The sequence below is a fragment of the Cornus florida genome, unplaced genomic scaffold (assembly GCF_030987335.1).
Source record: "Cornus florida cultivar Cherokee Brave unplaced genomic scaffold, ASM3098733v1 CherokeeBrave_3.0.0_Hap2_Chr06, whole genome shotgun sequence".
In the NCBI taxonomy this organism is placed as follows: Eukaryota; Viridiplantae; Streptophyta; class Magnoliopsida; order Cornales; family Cornaceae; genus Cornus; species Cornus florida.
The window spans coordinates 46,155,445-46,173,959 of NW_026775576.1; the positions used below are offsets into that span (position 1 = coordinate 46,155,445).

General features: G+C 35.0%; 1 protein-coding gene across 1 annotated transcript in view; it reads right to left on the minus strand.

Moving 5' to 3' along the window:
* Positions 1 to 4,406: 4,406 nt before the first annotated feature.
* The window catches only part of LOC132314027 (F-box/kelch-repeat protein At3g06240-like), a 31,814-nt gene continuing 17,705 nt past the window's right edge, over positions 4,407 to 18,515 (minus strand). The window contains exon 3 of the mRNA XM_059812950.1: positions 4,407 to 6,097. Within this exon, the coding sequence (XP_059668933.1) occupies positions 4,757 to 6,097 (1,341 nt within the window). The 3' untranslated portion in view covers positions 4,407 to 4,756. The remainder of the gene's footprint in view (positions 6,098 to 18,515) is intronic.

Genomic DNA, 18,515 nt, shown 5'->3' on the forward strand with positions numbered 1-18,515 from the left:
TAAAAATACAATATATTCTTTCTAATTTATGACTTTAGCATAAACAAATGCGTTGTTAATTTTCAAAAATTCACAGTGCGGAGACAGGTAATCTGATATATAATTTTTTATCATTTAAATTTACTATTATTATGCCATGAACATTTTTAAAACTCGATTGCGTGCTTTCAGAATATAAAAAATATTCTGAAATATTTAGTACTGTTTAATTTTTACATATATTATTTTGGTTCAAATGATATATTCAAATAATATATATAATTTTTACATATATTATTTTGGTTCAAATGATATATATATATATATATATATATATATATATATATATTATTGCTGTTAAAAATTGCCCCCATTGAAGAAAATTTCTGACTAAGCCACTGTTCATGACTAATGAATGCAATATTCAGAAACCATTTCCTGTCTTCGTTTTTTTCTTACCTAACTTTGCAAAGACGTTCTTCAAAACATTTTTCTTTGTCAAATTGCAGAATCCTCCACCTCAACCGCAATAGTCATGAGACACCTTGCTGATACCTATCCACCATCAAATAGAGTAACTCGTTTAGTCACAGTGTAGTTCATACATAGAACCCATTATTGTGTTCGTGGTGAGCATTGTGTCACCCCTCCTAGCCAATGGGTACCCATACTTCATATATATATATATATATAACTGCTCATATAAACTGCAGTTTTGATCAAAAATGACAACATTATCCACATTAATACATTAATTTCACGGTCTTGCCCACAAAAGAAAGACTTCTAACCTGAATTTAAGATAAAATAAAAAGTTCAGCTTTCCAACCTGAACCATACTTAATATACTCAACACAGACCATACACCCATCAATCAACAAGGTTCCAGTAAGAAGCAGAACTTGCTCACAGAAGGCTAGCTCAGGGTCACAGATCAGCTACAGTAAATTAAAAAATAAAAATAAAACAGACATGTAGTTGAGGCTTGTTGGTCTGAGATGATGGCAACTCAAGCACATTCAAGGTGAATGCAACTCAACCTACCACTCTGGAAAAAAAAAAACTCAACCAGCTATTGAAATTGTAGTTCATTCCTGTATGTGGAATACTTAGATTTGGGGGAGCTCTTACCTCCTCACATTCCACAACTTGTTCGCCATTTTTTATTTTCGCATCTTTGATTAGTGAGAAGAATTTACTGTGCATTGTCATGGATATAATATAAAATTAATACCTCGAAATTAAGGCTTGTAGGACATACGCTTGTCTCATTTCCTCCAATTTATTTTTATTTTATTTTATTATTATTATTATTTTTTTTTATTCCTGTAGCATTTGGTAGTGTAAATTCTTGCATAATCCAATTGTTCTTTTTCCCAGGAGGTTTCGCCAATGCAGGCTGTGTTGTCTATGTAAATTACAATCAACCAATTAGAATTTTAAGCCGGGCATCTCACAATGTATTGTCTCAGAAGAAAGAAAATTAGAATTTTTTTTTTTTTAAATTCCTGTAGCATTTGGTAGTGTAAATTCTTGCATAATTCAATTGTTCTCTAATTATGGTAAAAAAAACTCAATTGTTCTCTAATTATGGTAAAAAAAACTAACAGAAAAACTCAAATACTTTCTAAAGCAGTGTATAATCTCAGAAGGATTTGCCCTTGTCTCACATAACCGGTGCGACAGTCAAAAATGAAAAATTCGAGGGTCCAGCCTTTGCAAGCTTCTTGGGAAGATAATCCAGAATCGAAAACATTCACGATTACTCCCCATGGTGCAATAGTGAAAGGGATTTAGGTTCAAGAGGGTATGAAAGAGAAGGGGCTCGCATGGGTTCAGGCTATCAATCGAAGGTTCGCGAACCAGATGGTGGTAGGCAAAGGATAGAATTTTCAGAATAAGAGCAAAGTTCTACTACATCATCTTCAGCATTGCCTTATGCCCATATGAATGGACTCTATACCTTTCTACCAACCACCATATCACAAAGTTTCAATGAGCTTCAAAATCCAAGAGCACCAAAATGATCACAAAGAAAATAGTGTGCTTTGACATGCAAGCAATTTATTTACCAAAAAGGAAAAAAAAAATCATAAAACTTAACATATAAAGGAACTTCAATTAAGTAATTCAAAAATCACACTCTTTTTTTTTTTTTTTTTTTCAATCATCCACAACCACAAAAAAAATTCACAATCCATATAGTGATCATACGCCTTTGGGCTTCTTATACTTCTTTCAGATGGTAAACTATCCAAATTTATACAGCCTCCCCTGTTGTCACGGTATCTCTCACAAATGATTCAGAAACAGTCATAGGGTGCTAGAGGAAGTATGGAAAACATAAAAGAATTTATGTTTCCACCTAAAGGGAATGCGATAAACCAGCATGATGTAGTTTGTTTTGGTTTTGCCTTCAGCCTAATGAAAGATAAGTCTTTAATACTGGTTTTGCTAAAGAATATTTCCCAGAGCTTCTGTCCAAACAAATTAAACAAAAACAAAAAGTAACTGAAATTGAGAAAGGAAACCAACTGTATGAGGTTTTCAAACCTGAAATCGGAACAAGCTTCTACACATGTCAAAAATGAGTACATGATGTTTTTAAGCATCTAAAAAGGATCAGTTTTACTTCAAACTTGCTGGTATCAGGATTTCATCAAATCTTGCATTTCAACTTATATAGGTGATTCAATGTCTAACTATGACACTTACCAACTCGTGCACTCAACTTCAATATCAAACAATGAACCAATTCGAAATTCATTAGATGTCGACACAACCCCCAAGTAATTAGGGCAGGTGTGACAGAGCGTAAACAATAAACCACTCTCTCAAATATTTGCTAAAGCCTAGTACAAACAACATGAATCTCCAATCAAATTCAAAGAGATTACAGCATTATAATGATCAAAATAATGTGCGTAGGTATGTAACAATTTATTATCAAAAATAAAACACATCATATAGATACAGCTTCAAAATAAAATGGCATCAAAAGTGACATCATTCCAGGAAAAAATATATATACAGCAGCAAATGGAGGCTTCGGAAGTGTAAAGCTACAACACAAGTTAAATGCACCTTCCCATTAAAAATTGTTCACTATGTGCAATGTATAATCTATGTGTAATGTAAAAACTTACCCAATAAAGGATGGCTAAACCACAAAATATTCAACAAAACACATCGTTTTCATCCATAGGCAGAACATCCAAGTTATCTAACCATATGATATTACTTACAATATCAAGGTAGGCAGTAAGCTCTGCTCGCTCAAATATTTTCCAAGGCAGTATATAAACATCATGAATCTCCAATCAACTTCAAAAGCTTTGTGCAACAGAATAAATAAAAAAAATAGTGAGCCTGGACAAGCATGCATGTAACCATTTATTTCCCAAAAAAGAAAATATAAATAAAACTATAGAACACAGGCCAAAAATGGCATAGAAGATGCACTGATCTCAACTTTACATATATAAAGGAACTTCACTGATTACTTACCGTGAAGAATAAGATTTGAGAAAGACAACTAAGCAGCAATTGTTAGCTTCAACAGTTATAGCTACAAAAACAAGTTATCCACACCTTTTCCTTGAAAATTGTTTACTATATTGATCATATAAAATTATAGAAAATAAAATAAAAGATAAATTTACTATAACCACAAAATACTCACCAAAACACATATTTTTCATACATATTCACCCTTTCCTCTCTCTCTCTCACAGTCAAAATTTTAATTTTACAAAATTGAGGCACAACGAAAGAGGAGGAAGCTTTCCAGTGCACTAGGGAGGATTGAGACCACCCCATCGGCAATGGGGCTCAACGGTGGGATGATCTCAACCCTTTCCACTCGAAAGTTTAGTGCCCCGGAGAGGATATTTCTGTGAGGCATAACATTCAACCATACGAGATGGTGTAAAACATCAAGGTTGACACTATTGATGTCAGTCCACTGCAAGGACTGGAAACACCACATTGCATCATTGCTCAATACCATAAAGAAAAATTGCAGTTAGATATGACCCAAAAAACAAGTGCTCACCACTCAAAGAGAGAATTCAATGCAAAGGTGAATTTGAATATCCATGTGTGGCCTAATACAATTAACAAGAACGAATACCGACACTTAATAAAGTTAAAAAGCAAATGCGTCAAATTTTTACTATTTTGTCACTAAATTGAATCATTCTTTGTTAAGAAATACCAAATTGCAATTTCAATCCTTCAGTAAAAGTGGTCATGATTGACCTTCTTTCAACACACCTGAGAGTGTTACAGGGATCTTCTCAGGAGAGCAGAGATGATTTGATAGATCAAAACCAAAACAAATTGTCACTGACACCAGCAATTATTTTATATTCAAAATCATGGTTATGGATTTTTCAATTGACAGCTTGGAGTCACCAAGTTTACCAAACCAACTCAACAAATCTACTTCCATAAAAAGAACTTCATTCATGATTAACATTGAAGATAGTAAACTGTAATTTAAAAGCAATATACGAATCATGTGACCATGTGAGGCAACATTCTAATACATGATAACTAAGTTAGAGAACAATATCAAAAGCTGACAATATGATCATCACTTTGATAAGGAAATAAATATTGCAACATTGCTCAGCCACAGATAACTAAACAAAACAAACACTAAGCTAGTCCTAACAACTTACCAATTGCCATAATATCATCATTCAAAAGATGTGAAATAATGCAATGTTCAAAAGCCTTGAGTCGATACCATGCATATTAATAAGAAAACACATTACTGACGGAGAAACACGGACGAAAAAAGTAAATGCGTGAATGAGTGTTTTTCGAGTGCATCTTTATCAGGTCCATTTGAAACAGGTTCTTCCTCAGAATCAACCATATCACAAGAATCTACCTTAGCACCACCGGAGGCAGCATTCACTCCATCGAGCAAAGCCAAGCTCTCTGCATAAGTACCCACATAAATCGAGTCTGTACCACCACAAATTCCAAGACTCTTAGATCCTCTGTTATCAGGATCATAAGAAATCACCTTACCATTCCTCCTAGCAAGCAATATCTTGCCATTCCTCCTAAACCCAAGCGCCCCCCCTAAGGCTCCACCGTGCAAATCAACATTGAATTGTTTGCTCCAGGACTCCACCACACCATACTGTTTCATCACCCACACCGAACAATGCTCAATCTTCACCCGCTTATCATACTGGAACACCGAAAGTGTGTCCCCAAACACTGCAATGGCCAAGTTCAGTGGATTATCATCAGCCAATTTTTTGGGCAGGTTCAGCTCACAGAACACCTCACCACCCACATCAAACCCGATAATGGTTCCTCGATGATTCTGGTTCGAACCCTCCCATTTGCCATACACAAGCCAGTGGATAGTCCCATTGACAAAAGCCGAAGACCAGAAATACTCAACCATGTTATAGGGAGGCACATTGGCTTCAATTGTTTTCCAAGAACCAGTTTTCAGCGCGAAGACCTCCACCTCAGGAGGAAAAATGTAACCCTCACCCCCTCCGAACAACAACGATTCGACACCGGCACTGGTGTCCCACGACCCCATTCTATGCTGAAGGTAAGCGATTCTTACAACCTTGTAATCGTTGGTGCGAGAATCAAACCCGAACCCAAGAGCGAACATGTAGGGTCCATAGGTGTGGAAACAAACGCGAGGCTTGGGAAGGTTCACACACTTGCGAATCGCAGGGTTCCAGATGATGATAGTATAGGTGTAACCAAAATGGTCGTCGGAGAGGCAAATCAACCCATTGCAAATACCCACCATTCGGAAGAAGCTATTGTTGCGAGTCTTGAATGGGCATTTGAGTTCGAAGAAGGACTTGTCATTGTCGTCCACTCGGAGCGAAAAGCGCTCTTTCTTGGGGTTCAGAGAATAGTATTTGATGAGGAGGTGAGAGTTGTTGGTGTGGGATTGATTGAGGTGGATAGCGATGAAATTAGGGCTGGTTATGAGAGAGAGCCAAGACTTAGAAACGCACCTGAATCTGAGCAGAGATTTGGCCGGAAGTCTTGAGAGTATTTCGGTCAACACTTCTTTGGGAAGTAGTCGGACATCGTTGAAACAGAGGAAAATTGAGTATTTCAGCTAGGGTTTTTACACAGAAAGAGAGGAAGAGAGAGATGAGCAGAGAAATGAAAGGATGTTCTGGTCTAGCACCGCCTCTGCAGAGAAAAGCGAGCCAGCTGGAGTGAGAGTACTGTTGGGAAACGTGCAAGTTTTAAAAACTTTTCGAGGGATTTTGATTCATAGATCTTGATTCATCACATAGAGACAAGTTTTATGCAAAAATAAAAATATGATGTATCATTCAATTAATGGATTGAATACTTACATCAAAGGTCTGAGTAAACCTTTAAAACTTTCCTCTAAAGTGAATGTTCTCACTTATTGTAGATCCCTTAGCAAGATGCCTTCTCCTTGGATCTCCATCTTCTTGGTAATTATTTTGCCTTTAGGAATCACTCATAAGCCTCCATGAATTACCTTGAAAAACTAGGCTTGTGGGAGCCTCTATTAGATGAGACCATAAACCCTAATTTTCTAGAGAGAGAAAATTTATTCCTTTTTCCTTCTCATAAAAATCACCCCCTCAAATATACATAGACCATGTATATTTATAGGCAACATAAAATAAAGAAAAGGAAACAACAAATCCTTCTCCATCTCTAATTCATATGTCTAAAATCTAATATGATTCCAATATCAAGTTGGGTTATGAGTGAGAATCCATTGGGCCTATTATTTTATTGGCTACAATGAATTAATAATTGGCCCGGTCCATGGACCCAATTCAATTAATTCATAAATTAATTTCTACTCCACTAAAAGAAATTAATTGAACTCCAATTAAATAATAAATAACCTCTAAGTCAATATTGCACTTTGACCCCTCTATACATAATTAGTTATCGGATAAATATAGCCATCAATCCGACTACTTAATTAATATATTTATTTTGGTACCTTTGATTATTTCTGACTCGATCACAATAAAACATTTGTTTGACAAAAATAATAATTTAAATAAATAAATATATAATAAATCATTTTGTCTAAAAACACACGAAGGCCTTCGAATTTACTTTGTGATCAACCATAATCAATACAAAATAAATACAAGTAGCAATGATGCAAATATTGAAAATATAACCCTCTAACTATTAATTACATAACTACCCAAAGTGTCAGTCTAAGGATCCCGAAGAATCCGCCGAACAAATCAAAGTAATTATTAATTAATAAAAGAGTCTATAATTTTCTCATGCTTAAGAGTCAAATGCCATGACGGTGATAGGGAGTAATTGCATACGACGGCTCTCGCAATATATCTCAACCTAACGCGGATCCAGTTCAAGTCTTAATTAATTATGAGTCCATCCATAATTACCGACTATGAACAATTTATAATTACTATTTATATATCATGCATTGATTGCCATCACATACATATATATAAATATTTCTTGTAATTACATGGACACTATCAATTTCATAGTGAATCGAAACATAATACATTGAATTCACCAATTATATAAATCATAAATATTTCAGATATGTCAGGAACATATGTCACTATAATCCAGATAGGAATTTGCTATGCCAGGGCATATAAATCCCAACAGCTCCCACTTGCCCTCATAGCCAATTCAAATTGCACCTAACTCCAATGTTATCCAGATGATGATCAAAATTATTGATCAATGACACCTTCGATAATGGATCAACAAAGTTGTGTTCCAATGCAATGTTCTAACTACAAGTGCATTTTCTTGTCGGACAATATCATGTAGAACATGATACTTCCTCTCAGTGTATCTTGTTCCTCTATGGAACCTTGGGTCATTGGTTTGGACTACTTCTGCACTATTGTCACAACATAGCTCAATAGGCAGGCTAGTATACTCCACAACCTCTAAATCAGTGAGATCAAACTAATAGGCTTCCTTTGCCGCCTTTAAGGCTGCAATATATTCCACCTACAGGTTTGAGTCAGCAATTGAAATCTGCTTAACAATCTACCAACTGATCTCCCTTCCATTAAGTGAACTTACACTGAGTCATGAACCTCATAGTATCTACTTCTGATTGAAAATCAGAACTAGCATACCTGACTAGGACCATATCATCACATCCATAAATGAATATGATATCATTGGTTCTCCTTAGGTACTTAATGATATTTTTCACAATAGACAAGTTGTCAAGTCCAGTATTGGACTGATCTCTACTGACTATCCCTACTATGTAGCGGATGTCCTGTTTGGTATAGACCATGGCATATATGAGACTCTCATATGCCGAAACATATTGTTCCAGTCTCATTTGCTCAATCTCCTTTGATAGTCTTGAAAAACTACTTACTAGAGAGAGCCATCCATATAAATAAAGCAAGAACTCATTCTTTGAGTTATGCATACCAAACCTGGTCAAAACTTTATCAATGTAGGATTATTAAGATAAGCCTATTTTCCTTTTAACCTGATCTTGCAAAAGCTTGATCCTAGGAATCTAGCTTACATCCTGAAAATCCTTCATTTAAAAGTAATTGAACAACTACCTCTTTATTAATGACAAAACTTCCACATCATTCTAAATGAGTAGGATGTCATCAATATATATAGAATTAGAAAAATAATGACATTCCCTTGTACACTTATGATTTATTCACTAAGAAATCTTCTGGTATCTATTTGTAGATTAACTTGCCTTTCATAGGAATCACCATACTAGAAAGTTCTACAAGATCCCAGAATTTATTAGAATACATAGATTCCAACTCTAATTTCATAGTAACTTACCAAAACGATCTGTATCCACATCGGTTCACGCTTCCGTGTAGCTTACTGGGTCCAACTCATGTTTAACAGGGATGTCCATAATGGTCTCACCTAAAAACATGATTCTGTCGAATTGGATGATAATCCTCCCACTACCTCAATGCACCAACGCAGGAATCTGTGTACTAGATGATGCTAACGCATCAATAGGGAATTCATTTATTATTCTCAATCTCTATAATAAGTGTATTCACATGTGGTACATCTGGTACTCATACCATATTCTCTAACATTATGCTACTAGGTATGTAATTCATAATATGATCCTCCTATAGATAAACAGCGAGTGAAAACAATCAACTTTTATCTTTGAGATCATAAAATAATCCATCATAGTGACATTTAGAGTAGCTATCAAATCTAGCATGCCTATGATCTGCTTCCAACTTACTTGTCCATATCAAGCGCACATGTGCAAGACTACCCCATATGTGCATATGATTCAAACTAATATTTAGTAAAAAAACACAGCTCAACGGTATCCTTGAGACAGACTAAGATGGAATGCAGTTCATAATGCGCATCGATGTCATTAACGCTAAACTCTTAAATGAAAGAGATAATGTAGCATAGCTGATCATAGATCTAACCATGTTAAGTGGAATTCTGTTATTCCTATTTGACACCTAAATACATTTAGCGTCAATTGCGGAAAACTGGTACATAACACCCTCATTGACCATATAGTCTTTGCACTATCCCAAGAAATACTCATATCCTCGATCAGATCGAAGTGTCTTGATAAGTTTACCTAATATGTGTTCCACATCAGTCTTAACCTTCTCAGAAAATACCAAGAGTTTAAGACTTGTATTGTATCAGATAAACTTATCCAAAACGTGAGTAATCTTGCTTGGATGTTCATAAGACCACACGTGTCAGTGTGTACCGACTCCAATTGTCCTTTATGTCTATTTCATCTGGCTGATTAAGCCCTAAGAGTTATCTATCCTTCAAAACAGGGTTCACAAGTTTGGTTTAGGCTCCCCTGCCTCACTAGGTAATTAACCTTCATTGACCAATCTTTGAATCTTATTTTGATTGATAACAACCCAAAAATAGACATTAAAAATACAATGAGTCAGGAATAACAATTTTTCTCTTAACATTCAATCTAGAAGATGCAACATTAGTTTTTACATCCTGCAAATCTTAAGAGTTTGTGATTATAGTATATTAACCATCTTTTAATGCACCAGAAGCAATAACATATCTATTCAATTTTATAAAACCAGTTTTACAAAATAACAACACAGTTTTTATAAACCACAAGTGAAACAAAAATTAGATTGCATCTAACTTCTGTGCATAAAGATAGTTCTCTAATACTAATATCCTCATACTCTCTAATTTCAGATGTAATACTCCCACTGACCTAACTACAACCTTGGCATCAGGTTAAAAAATAAATATATATCCATATCATCAAGGCTTCTGGGTTCCTGAAATCCTTACGATGAATTGCAAATATGTTTAGTGGCTCCAGAATCTATCCATCAGGAATCTATAGATGCAACCACATAACATAGCTCAATGATTAAATATATATTTTCCTATGCCACGTCATTGCTTAGACAGTTCGTCCTATAGTGTTTTAGTTAACGGCAAAAGAAACAGTTTCACTCGCCCTCAACATACACTGCCTTATTCCCTTTAACCTTTTAGATACCTATGTTTTGTGCTAGCCTAGTCCTATTATCATCCTTCTTCTTTGCTTTGCCCGTCCACTTGGGCCTAGAAGAAGATGGTATAGACTAGGTTAGATTGATAGGAACACCCAACCTCTTGATTATCCCTTCATCTGTTACCAATTCTATAAGAATATCAGCGAGTGTGAACTCAAACTGATTCCTTATTTAGTTCACTCTAACAGAGTCGAATGAGTTTGGTAACAAGGCAATAATCATGTCAACTTGAAACTTACCACCCAAGTCAGCCTTATTGATCTCCAGCTAATTTTTAAATAATAAACAATCATTTTTCAAAATTCGATTTCATACTGGAGTTCCTTAGGCTATCTTGATGCTATTCAAGTCTGACATAGTACTTTGGCATACTCTCTATCTAATCTCACCAAAACATTTTATTGACATTTAACATGATGCTTGAAGAAAATAAAATAATACAAATGTTAGCTTTGGAGTATATTCGAGCTAAACTCTAGAATATTGCACCAAGTCATATCATTTGCCTTATCTAATTTATTAAAAGCATTAATGTCAAATTTGGTATCTCAAAGTAAAAGAGATAGGTATAGGATTAATAAACACATTTTGTACCCTTACGTTGTGAATAAAATATCTAAGTTCATTTTCCAGTCATTATAAATAAGGTCCAATATCATAGAATATGTAAACAAGCAGATAAACTGGATTAGACATAATTAATCTGAATATAAATGCATTCATACAATATGCAAGGTGAACTATTAATAATGTCATGCATATTTAAAATTAAAATGAGCTTGTTAACCACATAATACAATAAATCTCAATCGAACAAGAGATCATTATCATTATTGGTGAACAATTCCTTTTAATTAATGCGGGTTCCTCAACTCTGTAGCATAATAAATCAACTAATCAATATGTCAATAACTTATCCTGTTGGAGGAGTTCATTATTACTATTATTGAGATTCATTTGCTATTAAGCGAGCACTTCCATTAAAATAATAATATGTGGGTCCCTTAACCACTGCATGAAAAATCGAATAACCAATACGCCAATAACTTATTCGGTTGGCGAAGTTCATTATTGCTATTGGCGGGCAAATCACATCATTTCCATATCTCTTAAGACAATGCCTTGTCTATCATATGAAATGATTCCCGATTTAATTTAGCCTTTCTAAAATCACCTAGTATAGACCACTTCGTTGGGAAGCTAACACTATTGATTTTAGATTGAGTGTATAACGTTATTAAAACTCTAACGAAAAATTAAACATTAAATATGTTGTCATTATAATCTAGACTCTTTAAATCATGCGTAGGGCCTTATTTTTAAAGATCTAATTACAATGAACATTTAATATTTGTATTTTCATGAGACAACCATTCTTGTAATATTAAGACTCTTCAAATCATGCGTGGGGCCTTATTTTTGAAGATCTAATTACAATGGTGTTAATAACGAAGGCCATTGGGCAATGTATAAAAATCCTCGCTCCCACTCAATTTTTAATCATCCATAATTAGGGTTTTCATTTTATTCATTTACATGATATAATGCATGCAAAACGTCTTGATTTTAATCCAATTAAATTTAGAAAATATTTGGACTTTAAACGATTCACTAATATTTAATTTGAAGCACACTTTAAAAATAATTTACAAAAAATAATTTTGCGTTTCCCAATAAGTGCCCTCAAATTAATTAGTAATCAAATCCAATTAATTTTCATAATTTAACTAATATAAATCAAGCCATTTAAATAAATATCATGGATCCAATGCATGAACAATAATAATTAGCAATTAATTATTTCATACATCACATACAACAATAAATGACAGATAAAGCAAATTAAATGGCCAATGGATTCAGCTTTTAACATTTAATTGCTCTAAATATTGCGCGAGGATCTTCCATCAGCTTGCAAACACCCGCAGGAGGTTGATACGCGCTAGAAGAAGCAAAACACTGCTTGGAACGCGACTGGAGGGCCCCACACGCGCTTACACGCGCCTGGGCATGCTGCAGGTGAAGCCACGCGCCCCCACGCTCTGGCACGCGCCTGGGGCGCGTGGGACGCGCCCCCACGCGCTGGCACGCACGTGGGGCGCGTGGGACGCGCCTCCACGCGCCTGCACGCGCGTGGAGGCCATACCACCTTAGTTGGCGCGTGCAATGCACGCGCCAGCATATGTCTCCTCCTGGCGCGTGTTCCTCACGCGCCAGGCTCACCCCACCTGCACCACATCTGATCCGGGCCACCTCCGACGCCTCTTCTCGCCGCCGGCGAAGCTCCGGCCACCGGGAAAACGCCGAAAAAATTCCAAAAAATCCGGAAAAATCCCAGAAAATTAAATTAAGCCTCAAAAAATTCCAGAAAAATTCCAAAAAATTTGGAAAAATTCCAGAAAATTACTGAAGCCTAATTTAATCCTCTTGAACCTTCTTGAAGCTTCATAACATCCTTTGATGAAAATTACATGGCTTTAAAAATATTTACAATTTGAAATACAATGGAAAAAATTAAATTACATCATTGAACTTTCAAACGGCTAAATCAAAGCCTTAATTACATTCATCCAAAGATAAAATTACATTCAATATTCCTATAAGCTTCATCCATGGCCCATACATACATCATCATTCATTCACAATTATTCATACATCATCATGTATCAATATATATCAACATATTAAATCATACATCAACATACATTAATAAAAATATATATGAATATAATTTTGGATCCACGAATGATGATTTTCATAAAATCATGATCTCTAGTAATGAATCAAACCATGCTCTGATACCACTGTTGGGAAACGTGCAAGTTTTAAAAACTTTTCGAGGGATTTTGATTCATAGATCTTGATTCATCACATAGAGACAAGTTTTATGCAAAAATAAAAATATGATGTATCATTCAATTAATGGATTGAATACTTACATCAAAGGTCTGAGTAAACCTTTAAAACTTTCCTCTAAAGTGAATGTTCTCACTTATTGTAGATCCCTTAGCAAGATGCCTTCTCCTTGGATCTCCATCTTCTTGGTAATTATTTTGCCTTTAGGAATCACTCATAAGCCTCCATGAATTACCTTGAAAAACTAGGCTTGTGGGAGCCTCTATTAGATGAGACCATAAACCCTAATTTTCTAGAGAGAGAAAATTTATTCCTTTTTCCTTCTCATAAAAATCACCCCCTCAAATATACATAGACCATGTATATTTATAGGCAACATAAAATAAAGAAAAGGAAACAACAAATCCTTCTCCATCTCTAATTCATATGTCTCAAATCTAATATGATTCCAATATCAAGTTGGGTTATGAGTGAGAATCCATTGGGCCTATTATTTTATTGGCTACAATGAATTAATAATTGGCCCGGTCCATGGACCCAATTCAATTAATTCATAAATTAATTTCTACTCCACTAAAAGAAATTAATTGAACTCCAATTAAATAATAAATAACCTCTAAGTCAATATTGCACTTTGACCCCTCTATACATAATTAGTTATCGGATAAATATAGCCATCAATCCGACTACTTAATTAATATATTTATTTTGGTACCTTTGATTATTTCTGGCTCGATCACAATAAAACATTTGTTTGACAAAAATAATAATTTAAATAAATAAATATATAATAAATCATTTTGTCTAAAAACACACGAAGGCCTTCGAATTTACTTTGTGATCAACCATAATCAATACAAAATAAATACAAGTAGCAATGATGCAAATATTGAAAATATAACCCTCTAACTATTAATTACATAACTTCCCAAAGTGTCAGTCTAAGGATCCCGAAGAATCCGCCGAACAAATCAAAGTAATTATTAATTAATAAAAGAGTCTATAATTTTCTCATGCTTAAGAGTCAAATGCCATGACGGTGATAGGGAGTAATTGCATACGACGGCTCTCGCAATATATCTCAACCTAACGCGGATCCAGTTCAAGTCTTAATTAATTATGAGTCCATCCATAATTACCGACTATGAACAATTTATAATTACTATTTATATATCATGCATTGATTGCCATCACATACATATATATAAATATTTCTTGTAATTACATGGACACTATCAATTTCATAGTGAATCGAAACATAATACATTGAATTCACCAATTATATAAATCATAAATATTTCAGATATGTCAGGAACATATGTCACTATAATCCAGATAGGAATTTGCTATGCCAGGGCATATAAATCCCAACAAGTACAACTGAGGCTCTGTGGACAATGTCGGAGAGAGTGGTGCCCAAGAAAGGGAAACGACGACGTTGCTTTTGTAATATATATACATATATACTTGCCTTGGGCTACATGATGAGGCCAGCAGCTCTTCGGAACTTTGCTTTCTAATTTAGCCACCTAAGCTTTTTCCTTCAGATATATATTACTAAAGGTCTCTTCGAATTTTTTAATTATATATATATATTACTAAGGCTATATTTACAATCACTATATTTTAACAAATATATTTTTCATCTTAAATAATAACTTATTTGCTCATTATCTGATAATCATCACTCCATCTCTTTTATAGTAACAGAATTTCATTTTCTATCTTATTTAATCTCAAAATTCCAATAGCTTTGTCATCACAAACTTTTCCAGACTCAAATTCTTCATCTTTTGAATCATTCCCTTCATCAAATAACTCTATTGACGCGTTGATCAACGGAATCGCAATTATGCTCAGCAACTTTTGAATTGTGTGAGGCCAGAGGTAGTAGAGGAAGTTTTTTAAGTCCGTAAAAAATAGTATATTCATCATGATCGGGAGGGAAGCCATCGCCAACTAATGAAAGACTACTTTGCCAAGAATTGCATATATCCACCGAAGTACTTTCACTGACAATTCAGGATGCGACGAGAAATATTTCTTCGTATCTTGAATCAGGTTATGACGATTCCTTCGCCCGAAAAAGGGATGAGACGAGTCGTTTGGGGATATCTTCTATATAGAAGATGACAACTGTTGTTCATATACTCGCATATGCTTGTACAACCAATCATTGTGATGAGTATATTAAAATCGGTGAGAACGCTGTCATTCAAACCTTGAATGCATTTTGTAATGCTATTGTTGTTGTGTATGGAGAGGAGTACATGCGTGCATCCAACGAAGCCGACATAGCACGACTGTTCTAAAAAGGGGAGGAGAGAAATTCCTGGGTATGTTAGATTCTATCAACTGTATGCACCGGGAGTGGAATAATTGCCCAGTGGAGTGGCATGCATGCACAAGGGACGCTCCCATAAGACTACTCTCGTATTGGAAGCAATTGCATCAAAAGATTTGTGGATCTTATATGCATTCTTTGGAATGTTGGGTTTACGTACACAATGATATAAATGTGTTGGATCATTCTCCGGTATTCAACAATATCGCCAATGGTTGATTGCCCCTGATTAATTTTCTGGTGAATGGGTGTGCACATCAAATGAGGTATTTCTTGGCTGATGGTATTTATCCTAAGTAAGCAACTTTGATGCAGAACATCCCGCACCTAACCACTGAGAAAGCAAGATTATTTGCTCAAAAATAAGAGGCCTACAGGAAAGATGTGGAATTAGCTTTTGGGGTTTTACATATCAAGTGGGCGATCACGCAAGAACCAGTAAAATTTTGGAAGAAAGAGGATGTGTGTATCATAGTGAAAACGTGCATTATCCTTCGTAACATGATCGTTGAAGATGAGCAGCACACCAATCTGGAAAGATGGACCCCACCATTGGAGGAGAAAATATTGATTCCCACTTTTAGTTAACAACCATTGATTTTAGCGGCACAAATCTATGCTTATGAGTTCTAGATTCATAATAGAGACACAAATACGCGGTTGAGGAAAGATTCTATTGAAAATTTGTGGTACCGCTCTATTGATGAAAACGTTTAAATTATGTTTTTATTTTTTATTTTTTTTTTATTTATGCTTTAAAGATGTTATGAACTTTTATGTAATAGAATATTTATTATGAAATTGTAAATTTTCGTCAAATGGCAAAAATTCATCGACTAGTTAGGAGATATAGTAGAATGGTGATCTCGAATCTATGTAATTCGAAGACTATATAAATAACAGCTAAAATAGACAAATAATAATAAATAAATGAAGCTTGGAGGAGTAGAGAATATAGATGGGTTAGATGTTGTTTAAATGGTGATAGGAGTGGGGGTATTTATAGAGTTGAAAAGTTTTTTGTTTTGACCTTTTTTTCAAAAAATATAGCCGTTAAGACACTGTTTGTGTTAGCCAAACAATTCCTTAACGACTACATTGGCAGGTTTAAATTAGGGGGAAAAAGTGAAGAAAAAAAAAAACAATTTTTTAGGTAAAAAAAAAAAAAAAAAATTGTAGGCCAATATAGTCCTTAGACACTAACTGGTCAATTAAATAGTGCCTAAGGACTATATTATTTATTTATTGGTTAGCCAAACATGCCCATACTTTTGGACCGTTGCTCCCTTTTAAAAAATAAAAATAAAAATAGTCGCTGCAAAACGGTGCCATTTTGCTATTTTATTATTATTTTTTTAATTCCAGCCTCAAAACAACGTCGTTTTGAACAAGAATTTTTTTAAAAAAAAATTGAGCAATTGCGGATAGGCTCGCCAAGGCTCACGAGCAGACCCGTGAGCGCTAGTGGGCCGGCTTCCTTTAAGCAAGCTTCCGTAGCCCAAAATTAGGCCGGGCTTGCTAGATTGGACATGGTCTAAGAAGGAACCTCTTTCTATAATTGATGTAGCAACACAAAAACTGAAACCTTTTCAAAAGTTGTAAAAATTAAAGATAGGTCATACCCACAAGAAACCCGAAAGTGATATGCTTGCATCCTACACCTTCCTCATTCTCTTCCTTTTTTCCTCTGCCATAACTGCCACCGCTCCTCCAACCAACACTGCCGCCTTTGCTCCTCCTCATTCGAATTCTTCCATGACTTCTTCCTTTTCTCCGCCAATAGAGAACGATTCTTTATCGGAACTTGTTCAAGGAGTACGTTTCCAAACACTCATACACGTTATTGATGCAAGAAGAAGGAGAAGTTGAAGAGAGAAAGTGAACGATGCTTATTCTCAATAATCAATACGTTCCGTTGAATTTTTTTTTCCAAAATGTGGGTTTTAGATCTTGTAGCCTCTATTTTTATTAGAAATTTTTTTAGAAAAATGGATTATAATTTTTTTTCTTTCATAATTGGATTATAACTTTGCCATAATGATTAAGGCAAGATTAATGTATAATGACGGCGATGAAGGCTGTGATTGGACGTGACGGTGTGGGGGGATGTGTACGGGCGAGTCGTGTTAAGTGTTTCGGTTCCCAGATCGTCATGATTGCTTTGACTCTTGACTTCCCCATGTGAAGGCCCAAAGCTTTTATAAACTGAAAATGACTTTTTCCTTTCTTGTCGATCGCGGTCAAGTACTGCCTTTGTATTTCCCGTACTTTAATCTTTAAGCATCCCTCCGGCAAGAGTTTGTATTCTCTGGGGATCTTCCCTGCTTTCTGCTTTCTTCGTCTTTAAGGTTAGTTAGTTTTTTTTTTTCTTTTTCTTTTTCTTTTTTTTTTGCAATCTTTTTTTATCTTTTTTCACCCTTATTTAGGATTTATGTTAAGGCAGTGACATGACAGAAATGGATCAACTCCTGGCATATCTAGTTGGCTCTAGGCGAATATGTCTACGCTCCTGGTTAAGATGTCAATTAGTTGCCATTTTTCCTCTTCAGTCTGCATCGATCATGTTGCCCAAGTATTGACTCTAGAGGGGGGTGAATAAAGTCTATGCCAAACAATGGCCAATTTTCAGTTTTGCAAATTTTACTAAAAGCCTTCTAACAATTATGCAATAATCAATATATAGACATAAGTAATTAATTTCATAAATGTAAAGAAGATAAGGGAAGAGAGATTTGCAAACATTCACACGATGATTTTAGTGAGGTTCGAAAAGTCTTACT